This window comes from Gobio gobio (assembly GCF_949357685.1).
Source record: "Gobio gobio genome assembly, chromosome: 8".
NCBI lineage: Eukaryota > Metazoa > Chordata > Actinopteri > Cypriniformes > Gobionidae > Gobio > Gobio gobio.
Genome location: NC_137114.1, coordinates 31,173,825 through 31,195,273, shown reverse-complemented (window position 1 = coordinate 31,195,273; position 21,449 = coordinate 31,173,825). Strand labels below are relative to the sequence as shown.

The following is a 21,449-nucleotide window of genomic DNA, read 5'->3' as shown; positions in this document are numbered from 1 at the left end:
ATTAAATCCCTATAATAAACAGCTATACACATGAACATGTCCTTTATCAACAGTTAAGACTTTGTTTGCTGGGGCTGCCAAAATCTTTGAGGAATAAGCTCTGTCATAGACGTGCATTCTTATTTTCCTAGAGAAGTATTAAGATATCCCACCCTGATCCATTATGATGTTAATTGCAGCATGGCAATTCTGGAGAGGTAAACACAGATGAAATCAGAGGAAAATTTAATGAAACGTGATTCCTGTAAAATAAGCAGCTGAGTAAACTGCAGCAATGCAATTTCAGCATTATGATAATATTTGTTGGAATTGTTTGAGAGATACAGTTTTAAAAGTGCATCTCATAAAGTTATCAGCTTAACACATGAGAGCATTTTGGAAATGTTTAGGAGATTATGACTTTGATACTATATTCTATCATGTGCGTATGATGAAGTCTTCTCAAAGAGATGTAAATGATTATGATGATTTTTTTTCTTGTGTGTCTGAAATGTGAAAACCCACCAGGACTCACACAGATGGACTTGAAGATAACTAGGACAAGCAAAGAACAACTCATAAAAAAAATCAAATGTTAAGGATTACAGCTTGCCTCTGATGTAATCCCAACTACACTCTATGATGAGAATACATTTCACCACAGTTTAAGCCTAAAAATGTACAGAGCTGTAGGTTTTCTGGTATTGTTCAATATTGGTAATCATCACTGTTATGGATCAGTAAGAGGTTAAAGTTGATCCCTGGGCAAAATTATTACAGTGATGTCAACAAGCCTGCAAGCAACCAATTGGTAAACAGAGCAGAGAACTAGAGCTCTGGGTTGGTTCTGAAGCAGCCATCTCTCTCAGCCAATGAGAGCGCAGGATGCTGTCACTGTATCCAGGCGAACAGAGGGTTTTGAGATGTATGGAGCCTGTTTTATGAATGGGATTTAAAGAGCCATGCTTTGTCCAGTTGATGTCATTAGAGAGATACCGTGGTGTGTTATAATGAGTGTAAAAACAACAAAGAAATTCTCTAGGGACTAAATGACTCAGTTGACATCACTCTTAATATGGCTAAATACACTCTGAACTCTTGGTGTTCATCAAATGTTTAGAGAAGATCTAAAATAGCTTTTTTGTGCTGGGAATGATTTATAATTTCCTCTGTTGGCCTATAATCTATTTTTTATGGACTATGATTGAATGGAGGACACATTTGTTTGTTTTCTTATTTTATGTTTTTTATGACAATATAAAATAATAAAACTCACACGCATGAATCATGAATAAAATTGCTCAAGAAAATATAAGCTCTGTCCTGTAATGAGAAATTAATGTGCTTTATCTTTACCTCCCAGGATTTCATGAGAAAAACAGAGAATTAACCCACCAAAACCCAAATCCAAGTCTTTTTTTAAAAATATATTTACAGAGTTTTGTGCCTTTTGTTTAATAGAGCAAATGGAGCAAGGGAAAAAAAGAGGATATATTAAGACATGATGCTGGATTCGATCCAGCATGTGAAAGCTCAGATAGCTTGCAGATATATTTAATGGTGTAAATAACTGTGTGCATTAATGTTTGTTTATTAACAAACAAAAAAGCGAGACATATCCTGTTGAAAATACATTTGTAAAGATTTAATATTAATAAAAAAGATTTAAAATTAAAGCATAAATTAAATTCAGTATGACAAATAGGCTACTACCATGATGCATACCAATGTGCTTTAGAAATGTACGTAATATGTAAAATATATCATCGTACTGTTCCTAAAATCCTTTAAGATAACTTTTGGGGAGTAAACATGTCCATTGACAGTTTTCATGAGATTCACTATACATTTTGGTGAATCTCATGAAATTAGTTTATTAAAGGGATAGTTCACCCAAAAATGAAAATTCTTTCATCATTTAGGCTACTTACCCTCAAGTTGTTCTAAACCTATATGACTTTATTTCTTGTGTTGAACAGTAAAGAATATATTTTGAGGAATATGGGTAAACCAAACATTAGATGGGCCTCGTTGACTTCGATAGTATGGGAGGAGAAGAAAGCAGCAGAAGAAAGAGGTTTGGAACAACTTGAGAGTGAGTAAATTATGACAGAATTTTCATTTTTAGGTGAACTATCCCTTTAACAGACCTGGTATCCATGGTAGGATAATTCAGCTGAACAACAGTAGGTGGCACTCGGGCACTTTATTATTCAGTGGCGATTCTGCAGAAGGAAAGTCAGACGCGTGGATATGACGTCAGTAAAGTTTACATGTGCGGCATGACAGAAAATGGCTGCAGGAGATGAACAGCAGCAGGCTCACAGACCTGGAGCTTATAAACAAAAAAACAAAAATCACAAGCATGGAAAACACCGAACTAAAGGCGAGATCGGGCGGGAGAACAAGGGTATGTCTGATGGGTTGATTCACAAATATATATACGTGGAAACCGTCACGTGGGCAGTGCCTGTCTGAGTGAACACGTGTTTAAAGGTCCGAGCAGTAATCAGTGAGACTTTAATGAAAAATGTATGTCTGTGTGTGAGTATATAACAGAGAAATATATATATTTATACATGTAGAATGAGATAGAGAGAGAGAGAATATACACATTTAACTTACAGGCCTACGTTTAATAACTTAAGCCAGCCTAAGATGTCTGCTAGTCTTAGCTGGTTTATGCTGGTCTCCCAACTTGAACGCATCAAAAGCACCAAAGCTCCTCTAAAACTAGCCTGACCTGGCTCGGAGAGACCAGCAAACCATCTTAGTCTGGTTCTAATTGATACTGTTCTTACTTGTAAAGTGTTGATCAGTTCTTTGTTATAATCATCATGCAGTGTATTTTTAAGACGGTAAACTTAACCCCCTACATCAATCAAATTAGGTAGAGTTGCTGTCATGGCTCTCACCAAGAAACAGAGGAAAGTTATAAGGAAAATGGACCGCAGAAACAAAGCCAACCAGCTTCGCCGCAACAAAAAAGACTCGGTAATGTGACTTGATTAGACTTCTACTTGGTTTACAGATTGGCCATTAGTTGAAGAACTAATCGTTTTGGGTTGTTAATGGTGACAGGTTCTGACGGAGAAAAGGAAGCTGGGCAGCAGGGATGGACCCCCTCATCTGGTGGCAGTCATAGCCCTTCACGCAGCAGTGGATGCTGGAGCTGTCACAGAGATATTGAGGGGTGAAGGAGTTGGTGGCGTGGTGCATGAGGATCAAGGAGTCACTGGGGCTAAGAACAGTTTCGGTCTTGTTCTGCCCCGCTTTAAACAGAGATTCACTTTCTACACGCCGGATGCAGGTAACACTTTTAGCAAAGGAACAAATGCTGATGAAGCCCAATTGAATTTCATTTCTAACTTCTGACACTATACAGTGGGCACAAAAGATTTTTACACTAAGTAAGATTTTTTAAATGTTTTGGTAACACTTTATTTTAAGGTGATGTAGTTACACCTTACTACATGTCCTTACAATAGTTATAACAGTATATCATGCATAATTACAAGTAACTAACTAAGTACATGTTAATTAATATTATCCAGTACATATTTGAAGTAAGTACAATGTAACCATAAAATAGTGTAACCAAAGTCTCTTATTCTCACCAAGGCCGCATTTAATGGATTAAAAATTCAGTAAAAACTGCAATATTGTGAAATTAATACAATTTAAGGTATTTTCTATTTGAATACATTTTAAAATATAATTTTTATTCCTGTGACAGCAAAGCTGAATTTTCAGCATCATTAATCTAGTCTTCAGTGTCACATGATCCTTTGATTTGTTGCTAAAGAAACATATTTTTACATTATCAATGTTGAAAACAGTTGTGCTGTTTGATATTTGATACATTTTTGTTATTCTTTTACGACTGTAAAAGAACAGTATTTGTTTGAAATAAAAATATTTTGTAACATTATAAATGTTTTTTTATTACTAACATTTCATCATTGTAATGCATCCTAGTTGAACAAAGTCCTACTGACCAAACCTTTGAACATTAAACCACACTCAAAAATAACAAAACATTGAACCAAGGGGAAAAACAAATTATACTATTTAAAATGTCATTTTCATGTTTCAATTGTTTTTAACCAGCTGGTTTAATTTTGTTTATGTATGACATACTAACCTGTTTTAAAAAAAAATGATTTACCTGAAAAGTGTGCTTGTGTTTATGGGATGCGTAATATAGAGATGATACAGTATATTGGCTCTAAATCAGTTATTAGCTAATATTGGAGATTTTTAATAATTTTAAATTGAGTATCAGTCGATATTGGATGCCTAATTGTGTATTTTTAGATGACCTTTGTCTTCTAATGTTAATTTAATAGGGAAAAAAATTAATAACATTGTTAAATGTAATATTTTAGCACATTTCAAAATAAATATAAACTATTGTCCATTTTAATGTTGTAAAATTAACTTTTAAAATTAAAAATTGTATTTAAATGTTTTATTTAATTAATTTTGGCAAAATAGTTCAGACTTACTATTTTTATTATTATTATTATAAAATTTTCTTTTATATAAACCCTACTTTTGGTTTGATATTTTGTTATCAAAGAAAATTACTGCTATTTCAAGTGTGATTTGTGTTAAAAGTTTAAAAAGGGGTGTAAAAAAGGTGTAAAAGGGGCTGTGAAAATCATCTTTTTTCTCACTTCAGTTGATATGCATTCGCTCCTGGATGTTGCGAAGATTGCAGACAGTTTGGTGTTTGTGTTGGAGTCGACTGAAGGTTGGGACAGCAATGGAGAATACTGCCTGTCCTGCCTCTTTGCCCAGGGGTTGCCAAGTCATGGTGAGATATTACTGGAAGCAATCAGTTATCCATTATCATATTATCATTCTGTACAAATATTTGATGGAAGTGATACAATTGACACATCGTAATCAATTCTTCTTCCTCTTTGCCCTGCAGCACTGGTGTGTCAGGGAGTGGCTGATCTAGCGGTGAAGAAACGCACTGAGTCTCGAAGGGCGCTCTCTCGTTTGGTAGAGTCTCGTTTCCCAGAAGCGCGTCTCTTCCCTGTGGACGGCGAGCAGGATGCCACGCTATTACTGAGGCACCTGTCGGCACAGAAACAGAGGCGGCTGGGCTTCCGGTCACGCCGCTCATACCTGCTGGCTCAGAGAGCCACATATATACCGAACACCAGCCAGGGTGGGACAGGCGGCCCAGCTACAGGGTTAGGAACCCTCTGTGTGTCAGGATATATTCGAGGCTGTCCACTACAAGTCAACAGGCTGGTGCATATCACAGGTCATGGAGACTTTCAGCTCAGCCAGATCGATGCTCCTGCAGACCCTCTACCCTTAGTGACAGCAGCCCCTCGCCTAGTGAAGCCAGGACGAGACGTAGAGATGACGGTTAGGAGGCTAAGTTACTGTTAACTTTTGAAGACTGCATTTTTTGTTGTAGTGGAGAATTTATTGTGCATTTAGTTCAAGAATTAATTAATTCATAATTCAAAGTTCAACACCGTATCCTAACTAGGTGCAACAAGCATTAAAAGCAGTTGTTCTCAACTTTTTTTGAGCCCCCTCCCCACTTAATTTGAATACTTGATGATGCCCATAATATTAATGGTCCTCTTAATTAATGGAGGAATATATCCTTTTCACAGACTGTGATGGTCATCAATATCAAATATTAAAATATTAAACTTTATTATAATCGTAGTAAATGTTAAAAATGAACATTCATATTAGTAAATGCTTTAAAATAATGTTTCATTGTTAGTTCATTTTAAGTAATATAATATAATAATAAAATGGAACATTATTATTAAGTGATTATTACTGAAGGATTTATTGATTAATATTTCTACCCAATTAAATATTTTAGTCGTTTAGTGTATTAATTATAAAAATGCCTATGACATTTTAAGATTGTATTATTTTACATGACTTGTCCAGGTCTAGAAATCACACTTTTAAAATGACGTTCAAAAGTTTGCTGAGGCCCCCTAGAGGGCTCCGGTCCCCTGGTTGAGAACCACTGAATAAAATCCCACAGTGAAAACTTGTTGGTCCAAAAACCTGGTCCTAATAACTGTTTTATATCCCGACATGTAGTATTTTCACTTTAATTGTGGATGGACTAATTCATTGACACTGGAGTGTTGTCACACCTGATTTATTTATAATTTGTGATGTTTATTGGTTTATTAAGATTCTTATATCTATGTCCTGTAGGATGGCGGTGATGGAGATATGAATGGGGACATTCGGGTGTTGATGAAAGCAGATCCTGAGAAGAGAGAGAGCCTGCAGGCGGAGGCAGAGGTGGATCCCATGGATGGGGAGCAGACGTGGCCCACAGAAGCAGAGCTGGAGGAGGCAGAAGGTACTGTATTACCATGAGCTCTTGAGCCCTGTTCACACCAGAGTAAATATCGTGAATTGAAATAAAATAAAATATAAACATTACATGAAAAACTTTAAATGAAAAGGAGAATAGTTGCATTGGCATCTAACTGAAATAAGTTGAAGCGCTAAAATTACTAACTTGATATGAAAAAAATGAAATAAAGGTAAATGTAAAAACTTACTTGCTCGCTTTCATCACTTTTACTCTTATTCTCGTGCACTGACTCGTTCGCCTAGCTAAACAGCCAATCAGAGTTCTCTCGTCGATGAACAGACGCCAATTCTACATATTGAATTGGCCCCAAAAAAATCTTTTATGGTCAAAAAAACTTTTTTAGTGGCCATACATCTAATTTATGATCAGAGTTTTAAAAGTTGTAGCCAGTTGTGCAGGAATTCCTACTAGTGACCTAAATCGGTCAGTAGGATTCTCTAACAGTGGGATTGTCTCTATGGACAATATGGATTGATATGTTTTTGTTCAGAGGGCAGAAAGAACAGGAGAGTGATGAAGGTACCAAAGGGGACGTCTGACTATCAGGCCACATGGATCACTGATAATGCTGAAGAGGATGATGATGATGTTGACAGCTGTGATGATGATGATGATGATGATGATGATGATGATGAAGAAGAAGATGGGTTGATGGAAGATGAAATGGATGGTGATAATGAATCTCAGGTGAGTGTTTATTATTTTGACACAAGCAGTCACAAGTTTGATGAAGCATTTCCTTTAGAGGAAAAACAACAATTACAGCCTACTCTCCATAACCAAATATCTACAAACAGGAAACTATTAGTCCGCCAAAATAAATCACACGGGAGCTGTGAACGAGGATGAATACAGATGAGAGATGTGACATTTTTTTTCTCCCTCCCCCCTACCTATTTGACAGATTTCTGTATTTTCCGCCCTGAGACATATGGCACAGGTGAATTGCATAAATCAGAGGGAGAACTAAATATAAATGCAACTCCATCTCTGCAAGCGGTGCGAGTTTGGGTTGCTTATGTTAATGCAACGCGCGCCACCTGCAATGAGAATATAAATAAAAGAGAAGCTTTAAGGTCTCTGCAGAAAAAATAAAAAGCTCTGTAGGTGAATGTTTAAAAGCAAAGAAATTAGGGGTGCACCGATCCGATATTAGGATCGGATATCGGCCGCGATACTGACAAAATAGCTGGATCGGGGATCGAAAAAATTAACAGATCCACAAGCCGATCCAGGTGTTTTTTTCCGTCGCAGCAGAACCTACGTCATTCGTCAGCTTCACGTGTGTCGCATGCTAGAAGGGAGCGAGCCAGAGAGTCGGCTGTGTGGAGGAGATATTTCACGCTTGCCACGCCAACTAGTTCGTCGCTGTTTCGAGGGTATTACTGCAAAGTCAGGGTCTTTCCTGCATTGACATTTTTTTGACGGCCAAAGCCTAATTTGATGAGTTATTGTGATTTACGAGTGATGTAGAACAGATGCTGCGCTTGTGACTGAGTGACAGAGAGACCGATCAGAGAGCTCCTCCCCCGCGCGCGCTCTCTGGGTCTTCAAAATAATCAGTGTTCGCTCTCATATTTCACATATTAATCCAAATCAAAAGCTCGGAAGACCGAAACCATGTTGCACGTGACACATTCGGACAATTTTGTCCTTGAATTATCACTGGGTGTGAATTGCGCTCAAAAAACATTGACTCTTCTCTGACCAGCTGACATAAAGCATACTTTCAATAAGCGGGAGACAAATTATATCCAGTTATGAAGTGTTTTCTGTGTGTTGACATCTTTCGCGATGTTCTAACAGACGGGATTCGCACACAACGCGTCTGCTAATGTCCGATTCGTGACCTAATGACTCCTTTGAACCGAATCATTTTAACGACTGGCCAGAACAACTGATCTGTCCAACACTGAACTCATGAACTCAGTTTATTAATTTACTCAGAACGCAACTGAAATGAGAACACAAGTGTGCTTACCCATTTTAGCAAGAGTGGGTAGTAAGAATTATTTTTAATTATCAACAGTATTTCATCTTATTTCTGTTGACAATGTGTAGTAAAATAAATAGGCCTAGCCTACAATCATTTAATCTGGAGTGAGGTGAAACCAGAACAAAGTTGTTATTAGCTAGCTGAAAATTTTTATTAAATTGCATATGGTAGAAAATTAGACTATTTGTTAATTTGTAATGCTACTTTTTAATATTGATATGATTATATACCAAAACAATTATCTGTAGTGTAAAAAATGTTTGGTAACTGTCAGATTACTATTGTATGTTTGACTGTTTTTTGTTTCCACTGCTACATTTTATTTATTTAAAGAAGTTAGATTACATTCTATTTTAGATTTGAATGCACAATTGTTTTTTAAATAAATAAGAATTCAACACCTTACATACATCTGTTATTTTGTCTTAGTTATGTTTAGTTAGTAAAGTCTGGTGCCTTTAGTCTCTTCAAGGAAGGTATAAGGTGGAAGATATACAGTTTATTATTAATTCAACAATATATCGGATCGGTATCGGGTATCGACAGATACACAAAGCCCAGGCATCGGTATCGGTATCGGGACTGAAAAAGTCGGATCGGTGCACCCCTAAAAGAAATTGACACGGTCATGAATATTAATACTGTAATTTTATCGTTCTGTAAATACAATGTGTTGTTGTTGTTATTATTAATAAATACTCAAGACTTTTTATTTTACAGTACAGTAGTATTATTGCAATAGTAATATAATAATAATAAAATACATTTTTAATAATATTTTTATTTTACTAATATAAATGATCATTGTTATTGTATAGTTATAATGGTGGTGGAGGAGTGGGCATGTTTTGTTTTTGTTTAACTGTTGTTATGGCAACCTGCATAAGTTGGCGAACTTGGCAAAAGCGCTTTAAATCCAAGTACATCTGACTGCCCGATAATGATTGAAGGTCTAAATAAAGTCAGTAGGATGAGATGGAGGGTGGGCACGGTGCGGGCGGAACAGTGCATACGTGACTTTGCGCTGTGTGGCGGAGAGGCACTGTTTGTTTTCTCAACGTCTGCTGCTTGGCCTTAGTGCCAGGCATCTCGACGCAACAATAGTGTTTGGAGAGGGTGTCCCGAGAGAAGCTTTCTGTCTTCCTGCTCTTTGGACAGAACTTCCTGTCGAGACTTGTGGTGGGGGTGGCCATTTATTTATACCAGCTGGGCTTGAAAGAACAAGGGGAAGCTTGACATGTATGGAAGCTCTGGTCCATTTATTTTCTTTAATCATAATTAGCATGTGTTTGATGTCTTGGGGCGCACCAAAGGAGACTTTTCAATGCAAGATGTTAACAATAGGGAAGTGGTACTACAGATGATTACGGAGATTATTTTTATTACTGCACCTGCAATTGTTCTGCAGGTTGACCCCACAGGGGGGTTAATGCACCCCAGCGGTATGTCTTGTCTTTTTCCCTATCTCAGCCACTATGCTGTCTGTTTAGTGGACTTCAAAGAAATGGCCTGTTTTGTTTGGGTTTGCTAGACTCTGTGGATGTATGTCTAGAGAAATGTTTTTACATGCATCTCTTCCTCTCTAAGGATGCTGGATCTGAATGCGCATCTGAAGAAGATGATGACGATGGGGAAGAAGAGGAGGAAATCAGTTCCTGCGGACGCACTGGAGCCGATCAGAAGTATGACGAATGCATAGACGAGGCTGAGGAGGGAGAGGGGCTGAGGAGATACCGAGAGGCACGTGCCAATGAGATGTTTCCCGATGAAGTCGACACTCCCCTAGACGTCTCAGCCAAGACACGGTAAGAACCAGGGGTAACACTTAAGTTTAGGGTTCACTTCTCACTATTAACTTGTTGCCTATTAGCATGCATATTACTAGGATATTGACTGTTTATTAGTACTTATGAAGCATATGTTAATGCCTTATTCTGCATGACCGTATTCTACATCCCTTAAACCTACCCAATACCTAAACTTAACAACTACCTTACTAACGATTAATAAGCAGTAATTCGGATTTGGCGGCAAAAAAAAATCTTTATTAAAAGTTAGTTAATAGTGAGAATTGGACCCTAATCTAAAGTGTGACCGAACCAGGACAGTTCCAACAATTTATCTGTCCATGTTAGATTTTAAAGGCATAGTTCGTCCAAAAATGACAAACCCATCATTTTTTGTAATAAAGAATTTAGGCATCACAACACTATATAGTATGAAAATATGGGTATTCATTTTGATATCAGCTAAAGATTACGTTTAACAGTGTTAAGTGTTATTAGTTTTTTAAGGATTGCCATCATCTAAAACACGTAAAATTTTAGCAATATAAATGCTCCAAGCAGTTTATATTAACATGATAAATAAATAAAAAAAACTCTAATATCGGCCGATAACTGATATGGTACCAAAAAGACACTCCAAAAAGCACTATAAAGATCTTTTATATATAGCTTTACATTGCGGTTTAAAAGTATGGGGTCCGTAAGACTTTTTTTTAAAAAAACGCTTTTGAAAGAAGTCTCTAACGCTGCATTCCTTTGATCAAAAATACAGTAATAAAATGGTAATATTGTGAAATATCATTACAAATTTAAAATAAGTGTGTTTTATTTTAATATCATTAAAAATTAAATGTATTCCTGTGAAGCTGTGTATTTTCAGAATCAGTGTCACATGATTCTTCAGAAATCATTTTGATATGCTGATTTGCTGCACAAGACTTAAAACAGTTGTGCTGCTTAATATTTTTGTGGAAATGGTAATACATTTCAGTTACTTTACTCTGACTATTGATAAATTTAATGCATCTTTGCAGAATCAAAGTATAATTATTATAAAAAAATTTATGTAGCAAACACTAGACTTTTGAAAATTATTTTACCCAAAGTTTCTATCCTGTTCTGCATGTTCAGGTTCCAGAGGTACAGAGGTCTGAAGAGTTTCCGTTCCTCCCCATGGGACCCCCTGGAAAACTTGCCTCCCAACTACTCGCGCATCTACCAATTCCAGAACTTTGAGCGCATGCGTCGCCGAATATTAGCAGATGCTGCTAGCGAGGATGAAGGAGCGATGGTTTGTATGGGGGGGGGGGGGTGAAAGGGGTGTTGGCTAGAGAGTTTTCACAAATATCTTGGTTTTGTTCCAGAAACATTGAGGTTTCACTGTTTACCCAAGGAATTTGTTTTGAAATATCCGTCTTTTATTCCTGCAGGTAGGCTGGTATGTGACACTTCATATTGTGGATGTTCCTCCCTCAGTAATGGAGAGCTTTCTGACCAGAAAACCATTAGTGCTGGTGTCCCTGCTACCACATGAACAGAAGGTACTTGCAGCTTAGAAGATTCTCAAACATTTTAAGTGATTAACATAACATTTCCAAAGGGTAACATTTAGTAGTGATGCTTGAGTTTTGAAATACAGTGGTACTGCTCAGTTTAAATGCACTTTCACAAATAATTATAGTCGGTATTGAAATCTCTTTGCAGATGTCAGTGATGCATATGGTGGTGCGGCAGCACCCGAGCAACACAGAACCCATCAAGTCTAAAGAAGAGCTGGTGTTTCAGTGCGGTTTCAGGCGCTTCAGAGCTTCGGCCATCTTCTCACAGCACACTTCTGGTAATAACAACCTATAGAGAGCGTCATGTTTTTCAGAGGGCTTCTTTAATAGCAGGGGCTTTCAAACTTTTTGATGCCACGGACCCCTAAATAGGATGTTCCCTTTGAGAGAGACCCCTTTCCAAACTAACAACATAAAAATACACACACAGTAATGTTGGTAGAAATGTGTACTATATTATCTGGGGAAAATATATCCTGTATCCTTTTTCTAGCCACCATTAGTGTGCTGTAAAACATGAAGAGAAACATAAAATATAAAAAGTGGTAACACTTTAGTTTAGGGTCCAATTCTGACTATTAACTAGTTGATTATTAGCATGCATATTACTAGGATATTGGCTGTTTATTAGTTAACAGCCAATACCAATAACTAAACATAAAAACCACCTTACTAACTATTAATAAGCAATAATTAGGAGTTTATTGAGGGAAAAGTCATAGTTAATTGTTTGTTAATAGTGAGAATTGGACCCTAATCTAAAGTGTGACCAAAAGAATTAGTCATTAATCTAATGAATACAGACCAATCTTTGGAAAACAGACTAAAACGTTAATGTCATAATTTAGTTTTATTAATTAATTAGCATTTTCAATATTATTATTATTTTTTTTTACATGTTTCAATGAACTTTTCACCCTCAAGTCTCTGGACCGTAACATGTTAAAAACAAAAAGACGCAAATTTTTGGGTCAACAATCCATTTAAACAAATCCTTTGTCTGTCCACATAATGTATCTGACAGGGGTAAATCTCATTAAATGCAATTTAATAATATTAAATCTGGATTTTCTTTGTCCTCAGCTGATAAACACAAATTGGAGCGGTTCCTGCGTCCTGATGCTCCTACAGTGATGTCTGTCTATGCCCCCATTACCTTCCCCACAGCTGGTGTCCTGGTCTTCAAACAAAGAGACAATGGTGGGGAGAATCAGACATAACATTTGATTCAAAAAGAGAACTGCCTTCACCAGTACAGCTTGTGGTTTAGCTTTTTTGTTTTACTTTTACCACAGGTATGCAGGACCTGGTGGCCACAGGAAGTCTTTTGAGCTGCGATCCTCGGCGTGTGGTGTTGAAGAGAATCGTGCTAAGTGGACACCCTTTCAAAATCAACCGGCGCTCTGCTGTGGTCCGTTACATGTTCTTCAACAGAGGTGAGAACGGAGGTGTTAGTCATTTAATCTGTTTACCTTCAGATGTGTGTGTGGTGTTAAATGAATCATTCTGTTAAGATCTAATATTTGAGTCAAACATTAATGCATTTCTTTTTTGCAGATGATATTTTGTGGTTTAAGCCAGTAGAACTACGTACGAAATGGGGACGAAGAGGACACATCAAGGAAGCTTTAGGTAAAAAAAAAAAAACACGCACACACACAAAAAAAATAACCTCAGTTGTGGAGAGAAACATTTAGGCCCGGTTTTACAGACAGGGCTTAGATTAAACCAGAATTAGGGCTTAGTTAGTCCTTAGTTCAATTAGGACATTTAAATAGCTTTTATAAACATGCCTTAGAAAAAACAATCCTGGTGTGCGTATTGAGACCAGCAGTGGCAGTGACATTTTAATATATGCAAGTGTAAGTTGCTTTCAGTTAAAACGGCTCAAACAAGCATTTTAGTCAGGGACTAGGCTAGTAAGAATTTACTAGTATTTTAAACTAAACCGTTCAAACATGGCTCAAAATATACATTTTTGACCAATTAGATCACAAAATATTTTTCCATGATGATAATTATAATTGCATTATTATTAATTTGAATAGATTATCAATAAAACAATTAAGATTATAATACACAATATTATCATCATTTATCAATTGTATTAATATTATATATTTATATATAAATTTTTTCATTATTAATTTAAACATTAATTAAGCATTTAATTAAACTTCATATTAATAAGGATAAAAACAACACTAATAATAACTAATATAATTTTGTATATTTTAAGCTTATTAATAATATTAATAAATATTCATAATGCATATTTTATTGTTGAAGTCTAATGATTCACAAATAAAACTGATTTAAAGTCTGAATATTGGATGTTTATACAAAAGTAATCGGTATTGTTCATAAATAAAATTGGTATTATTTGTAGATTAAATCTTTTACTAAGCTGGAAATATATATAGAAATGAATGCAACAAAATGGCTAACAAAACGTATTGGCTTCTCTGGTTTTTAATTTGGGAGAAAAAGGAAAAAAATACATTCTTAAAAATTGGTGAATGTTGGGAACTCTGAGTATTTTATGACACTTCTATGTGTGCTTTTGCAGGTACTCATGGCCACATGAAGTGTGTATTTGACAATCAGATGCGCTCTCAGGACACAGTGCTGATGAATCTGTATAAGAGGGTGTATCCTCACTGGACTTACGACCCCCATGTCCCTGCCCCTCTGCCCTGGGTCAAGAGAGAGGAGCCGCCAGCATTCTGTGACATTGACATGGACTAGAGGCAGGAAGTTATGAACTGAAAGCAATGGAAACCATAACATGACACTGACTGCTTGTCAAAGCAGCTCAGATATTGATTCTCTGTACTTTAATTGACAATTAAATGTCTATATATAATTTGTGCTTATTTGAGTGTTCTTGAAGCGTTTTCCATAAAGTTTAATTTGATCACTTCCCTCAGTGACCACTAGATGGCAAACACGTATTAAAGTGAAGAACTCTTCCACAGAGTAAGAGTTTGACGTTCCTTTTTGAGTCTGGGATGTTTTAACCAATGTCAGTACAAACATAATGGCATTGGTTATTTACAGCCTCAGGTTGACAAATTAACCCATGAAATAATTTCTCAAACACCACAATTTTTTTGTTGACCAGTAAATGCATCCTTGGCAGTGTTGCGGAGGAGCATGGGAAGAAAAAAAAATGTGTGAACTGAACTAAATTCCTGCCTAAACCCAAAGCAAGACCTTGTGTTTTTATGAGGGAGGCAGTGACAAAAACCCGCATCTAAGCTCTCATTGTAAATACTGTCATTGCAATCTTTTATTTCTCATCATTTAGCTCAGGCCAAACCTCACGCTGGAATATTATCTCCCTCAAGTATGTCCTAAACAACAACTGCAGTCCTTACTGTCCTCTGGCTGCCATCGTTCAGAATCACTGGCAACGGTGAGGGATGATTATCGCTGGTGAACAAATGCACAGCGGCCATAATTTACGCCGAGATGCTGCCATATGCAAATGACAGTGAGGTTCTATGGGCCTTTATGGCACAGATGGAGCGTGTATGTGTGCCGTCTGCAATGTTATTCTCCTTCATTCCTACAGACTCTTCCACCACTCCCTCTCCCTGGTGGTTCCCTGACCTGAAGCCCCCTTTTCACCACCATCTACACTCTCTCACACAGAGAGCGTGACCCTCCGTTGTTTTCTTGCCGGATCCCCAAATGTTTTACAGTTCTCTTTCTCTATCTACCCCCTCCCCTTGCTCTTTTGCTCTTCTGAGAAACAATGATTTATGAATTGTAATATTTATCATAAAACAGTGCTCTTGCATGCTTGCAGCTACATGATTCATCCCCAAGTTCTGTTGGGACCACACCACAGACGCATGCCAATATGTCTGGGAAAAGAGAAGGTGAAGCTTTGGGCTCAAAAAACACAATGCGATCCAAGAAACGGGGTATCAAAAGTTCAATATGTACATTTTTATCCTGTGCTGTGAATTTGATTATGGTGGAAAAAGTCAAATAATGATAAAACAATCGCACTAGGGTAATACTTCTTTATTGCCTAGGGGTGCACTCGAAGCTCTGGACGGTTAAGTTGAGGCACTCCATTTATTTTCTCGTTCATTTTTTAAGCCATAGTGCACCGGGGGCATTGAGCGGGGATGTGTTAAACACATCTTGTTTAAAGCTGAATGGGGTGTGGTATGCCTGGCCAAATGTTCATGATCTAGAGAGGAAATATAATCCTCCCACACTGGAGATTGTTCTTAAAGAAATATTCAGGGTTCAATACAAGTTAAGCTCAATCGGCAGCATTCGTGGCGTAATGTTGATTAGCAGTAAAATTAACTTTGACTTGCCCCTCGTTTTCTTGTAGGAAAAAAAGAAAGACAAAATCTGGGTTACAGTGAGACTTGCATTAGACGTCAATAGGGCCAAGGGTAAATGTTAAAATACTAAGTTTCAATAGTATAGCCACATGATTTTTTTTATAACATGAAAATTCAATTACCAATTTTTCTGTGTAAAGTTATACCCTATTTTACAACTACGTAAGGAAAACCCTCAGTTTCTGCATTTAAATCCACCAAAGATCGCCTCACTGTAACCTTGATTTAAAAGCAGAAATGTGATGCTTATAATTTCATAAAAGCACATATTAATTATTCGTCTGTTAGAACTTAAGCTGTAAAATTGTTCTGGTTAATTTTAAGATAGTTTTAGGGGTTTCATTATGTTATGGCAAGTCCTGCATTTAAATCCACCAAAAATGGGCCTTATTTACTTCCATTGTAAGTGCCTCACTGTCACAGAAACATGATGCTTATAATTTTATATAAGCACTTATATTAATTCTGTTAAATCTTGAGCTGTAGAGGTGTTCTTGCTATTTTTAAGGTCGTTTTAAGGATTTTATGTTATCATGCCAACAAAGTTGTAAAATTGTAGTTATTGAGGTTGTAAACTATAAACAAAAAAGGTTATTAAATGTTTTTTTTTACAATAAAATCCTATTGTTTATGTTTTGTGGCTTTACTTTCGAAACTAAGTATTTAAAGTATTTTACTAAAGTATTTACAAATTGGCCCCATTCACTTCCACTGTAAGTGCCTTATACTGTAACCTTGATTTCTTTTTTAAGAAAACAAGGGACATGTCCAAAATAATTAATTGTGGTAATCAGCTTTATGCCACAAATACTGTGAACCGAGTTTCACTTTTATTGACCCTTGTATATTCCTCTAAAAACATACGTGGAATGTGATTGTCGAGTTTTTCCTCCACTTGAGCCCCACCGCGTACCAGAAACATCCGCTTGGGATTAACGTGGAAATGTTGAATTGTGTCTTGGCTGATCGAAAGCAAAATGTTTGTGACAGTGAGGGACAAACTACATGGAGGTATATTGGACAGCACTCATATGAGCATGTGATTGGTTTCGACCACAGTTAGAAGGAGTTAATACTGGTGGCTTGGGGCCTCTTGGACCAGGAATGTCCTGTGGTTCCAAGTTCCCTGCCACCACACACAGCTGGATCCCACTGAAGACATAATGGGTAAAAGATATTTCCAGTGGAAGACGAGAGAGAGAGAGAGAGAGTAAAAAAGGAGAGAGAGATGGATTGCAGGGGAGGAAGAGATAAGAGCAGAACCACTGAGTGTTTAAATTGAATGTAAAACAGAGATTGTGCAGGAGTATAATTTAAGTGCCGCTCAGTTGGGAAAACAAGAATAAGCAAATATGTTTGAGAGGAGGAGGAAGGGGAGGGGGAGAAGGGGATGGAGGGGTGTGAGAAGGAGATGGAGAGCTAGAGTGGCTGGCGTTTATGGATAGCAGATGTGGCGCTGTGGGATTTTGGCAGGGGCCAATGGTGCCTGAGTCCTGCACTGGCTGGGTGGCACCAGGGTGAGAGCGAGGTCAGTGCACCGCAGCACACAGCCCATAAAACACCGCAAGAGAGACGCACACACACACACAGAGGGCCGCGAGCCTGGGACAGCAATACGGCAGAACATGCAACAGCTTCAGATATCTCATCTGCTAGCTATGAAATCATGATCTATACACTCACATGTAAGGTTTTAAATCAATATCATATTTACGTCATTTCTGTGTCACTAGCCAAACAATGTTGAAAAAAGAATAGTTGCATCCTACAATACTATCTGCTGCATTCAGAACTTCGTTCTTGAGCACTAAATTATAGTACTTTCTATAAATATGCAGGTGTCTAGCATAAATACAATCTGATGTTTTGAAAGCATTTCCTTTGCATAGACATCAATTTAAAAATTTACTGAGTTTAGCGTGTTGGAAAATAGCTTTATGGTCTGTTTTTGAAAAATATGCTCATAATGTCTTTTAAATATTACATTAAGTTACCAAAGCTACAAAATTTGATTCAAACATTTCGCTTTTTGTTTTTAGCTGGCCTTGGTTAGCATGCTAACAGTTAGCCTAGTCTAGCCTTTTAAAATGACATAGCCTGTCATATGTCAAACATAAAACTACTAAGCCTAGCTCTTTTAATTAGCTAGAACAAGATATCATGATAACACGCTATGTTTCCAATCGTTGAGGAAGGAGGGGATAGGATCTTGCATAATACTAACATTTTCGAATAAAACTACTTTTTCCTGTGATAGCAAAGCTCAATTTTTAGCAGCCATTACTCCAGTCTTCAATGTCACATGATCCTTCAGAAATCCTTCTAAAATGCTGATTTGTTGCTCAAGAAACATTTATTATTATTATTATCAATGCTGAAAACAGTGCTGCTTAATATTTTTGTGGAAACCCTTTTACATTGTTTCAGGATTCTTCGATGAATAGACAGTTCAAAAGAGCATTTATTTGAAAGAAAATACTTTTGTAGCATTACAGATATCTAAAGATGTTGCAGGAGTAAGAAAAGTATTCTTCAGCTAAATCTTATTAGGCACCCTTTTCTTGCCACATCTAATTGTCTCCACCATATAGCCTCTCAAAATTCCTCAGTAAAATCAAACATCCTGTCATTTTCTGTACACTCGCTCTCCCTTTATCTCTTTCTGTCTCTCTCGCTGTCTTGTTCCCCCCTTCCTCTCCCCTTACCCTGGTCCTGACTCCCTGGTTCCTGGGGCCTGGCCAAGGCGTGTGTCCCCGAAGGAGCCAGTGAGGAGATGGAGAGAGGGGGCAGAGCAGGGGCTGAGAGACAGGCTCCAAAACCACAGCTGCGGCAGCCCTGCCTCGCCTTGCTCTCTCCTGTCCTCTCTCTCACTTCACTTGAGTTTGCGAGGAGCTGGCCTGGCACACGCCCCAGCTCTGCCATTAATCAGAGGAGAGGGGTAGTGTGTGTGTGTTTGTGCTGATAGAGAACTGGCTGGAACGGGGGTGGTATGGAGACCAGGACCTCCCAACAAAGCAGTGGAGTTCACCCAGCGAGCGAACAGGGGAGGGAGTCTGACAGACAAAAAGCCTGGTGCGCAGATCGTGACTCTTCGGCAAGAGAGACGGAGATGAGATAGACGAGGAGAAGTTGGATGCGTTTAGGTGAGGCGTGAGGGAGTGCGAGGGAATAGGCTAGCGGAAATGGACCTGGGGTCCGTTGAGGAGGAAGAGAAGAGATCCAAGATTCTGTCTATCATTGCATATAAACATGGAAAATCTCATGGTTCAATGCAAACAGCTGTAGAATGTGCACTTTTGTCTCATTAAGGCAACTCAGTGAAAAGAGTTGGCCACAGTGCATTACGCTCATTGTTAATGTATATCCCAGATACCAGGCCTGAACCGCTGCCCAAGGTCTCGGTGCATTACTGTACCACACAAATCAAGGCTGCTATACAGAATGAAATTAAATACAGTTCTAGTCAAACGTTTGAACGCACCTGACTGGATTTATGTTCCCCGTGAAACTTTTCCTCTAAAGGCTTATGCTGCTTAACATTTATTTACAAAAATATAAGCGCTCAAATTTCTTTGCTTAACTTAAACTGTAATTATATATATATATTAAATAGAAGAGTAGGAATGGATAGTGTGGAAAAAAAGCAGCCAACAAGTGCTCAGCATATACGGAAACTGCTTAAATGCATCCCATGATGCACCTCATGAAGTTAGTGAAGAGAATGAATGGAATGTGCAGAGTTTCGGGACCACAAAAAATGTATAGAAAAATTGTGTAAAAATTTGGTTATTATTAGGCTATTATAAGACGGCACATTCCATTCATTCTCTTAACTAATTTAGCATTTGTTGGCGGCTTTTCTACACTATCTAACTCAATTACATTTTTTAAATTACACTTTCATTTTAGCAAAGACAAGATAAATAGTGTTAGTATTAGATAAAAGTGTTATTATAATAATAATAATAATAAAGATCATTGAATTAAGATAAACAGTGTAAGTGTTGGATGCAAGTATATTATTTATTTATATATATTTTTCATTGTATAAATTGATCTTTATTCATAAAAATTATAGCTGCCATGATATGTTATGTATATCTAAAATATAAGAGAGTTTTGATTTGTTTGCTAATTATTCGTTTTGGTGACTTTACTATCATTCCAAGATATAAAGAATAAAGAATCTGCAGGTGTGTCCAAACTTTTGATTGGTATGTTGAAACTACCTTGTACCCTATGGGTCTATCCAACAGGAAAAATGCTGGAGGCAGATTCCCCCCAACTAAGAGTGCAGCATTAGGAACGGATTTATGTATAATGCCTTTTTGATTGGACATGATAGGTGCCCTAGTTGTTGTGCGAGACTGATTGTACCTCAGAGAGCATTTTGCGCATATTAGATTGAACAATGTTAAAATGTGACTGGTAAATGAGGGCAGACATTCTCTATTACAGTACGGGGACAGGTCCCTAAAGGAAAACAGTTCACACAAAGTCCACAAGACCCTCCCCCCCACCCGCCTCCATTTCCCTCCTGATTATCCAGGTGGGAGTGAAATATAAAAAAAAAAAAACCCAAAGCACTTCCAACCTGCTCCCCCCAACCCCACTGGGCCTCCCTGCATGCCTGTCTGCTGACATCACCAGTCCGATCTCTCTCCTCTGCTCTATCCTTCCCTTTAGCTCGGCTTCCTGCCCCCATGATGTCACATGCCATATGGTTTTCAGCGAGAATCAAGCCGGAAAAGAGATTTAGTTGGAAGAGAGGAGAGAAAAGGAGGAGGTTCGGTGTAGTGTGCGCGTAGGCCACAGAAAACAAAAGGCTGCTCTTCCCCTGTGTGTGTGTGTGTGTGTCTGGAGTGGCTCTGAGGGGCTAATGAGGAGAGTTTAGAGAGCAGAGACCACTGAGCGGCCAGCCATGTGTTCCACAGATGGATCATTTGCTCAAACACCAAGACGACCAGTGACCGCTGGTGCCAACATGTTGCTTCCAGCCCTCGGGCCAGGGTGGCACAGTGACCCTGGTCTCACTGACTCACAGACCACTGTGACCATTGTGTCTAAACCAGATGCGGGCGGCATAATGCGATGAGACAAAAGCCAATAGAACCTATTATAATCAGTGAAGCTGTCTACACTGGATGCGACAAGTCCCGACAGTAAACAGTTCTATTTCTGACTAAGGCGATAACATTCTCGTATGCGCTGCAATTTTGTCATCTGCTGCTTTTAATGTTTGTCACACAAACTATTACTATAACTTCGATAAATATAGTTAAAAAACGCTCTAAATTTAAAAGAATAGTAGAGTCCACACCACAACTATAACAATAACGTCACAGAGGAACAATATCGTTGGGATCACTTTCA

At 37.8% G+C, this 21,449-nt stretch overlaps 1 protein-coding gene across 1 annotated transcript; it reads left to right on the top strand.

Annotated features, from left to right (window-relative positions):
- Positions 1 to 2,194: 2,194 nt before the first annotated feature.
- tsr1 (TSR1 ribosome maturation factor) lies at positions 2,195 to 14,580 on the top strand. The gene is made up of 15 exons (XM_079824222.1): positions 2,195 to 2,389; positions 2,870 to 2,973; positions 3,061 to 3,289; positions 4,664 to 4,798; positions 4,919 to 5,367; positions 6,196 to 6,346; positions 6,855 to 7,051; positions 9,948 to 10,165; positions 11,279 to 11,438; positions 11,578 to 11,688; positions 11,852 to 11,984; positions 12,790 to 12,906; positions 13,002 to 13,142; positions 13,264 to 13,338; positions 14,276 to 14,580. Exons 1-15 carry the CDS (start codon positions 2,272 to 2,274, stop codon positions 14,452 to 14,454), a joined length of 2,517 nt encoding a protein of 838 aa, XP_079680348.1. The 5' UTR covers positions 2,195 to 2,271; the 3' UTR covers positions 14,455 to 14,580.
- The last annotated feature ends 6,869 nt before the right edge of the window (positions 14,581 to 21,449 follow it).

Coding starts and splice junctions, on each gene's coding strand:
- tsr1 (XM_079824222.1), top strand. CDS start 2,272: ATGGCTGCAGGAGATGAACAGCAGCAGGCTCACAGACCTGGAGCTTAT. Junction 13,143..13,263: donor TTACATGTTCTTCAACAGAG/GTGAGAACGGAG, acceptor TCTTTTTTGCAG/ATGATATTTTGTGGTTTAAG. Junction 13,339..14,275: donor ACACATCAAGGAAGCTTTAG/GTAAAAAAAAAA, acceptor GTGCTTTTGCAG/GTACTCATGGCCACATGAAG.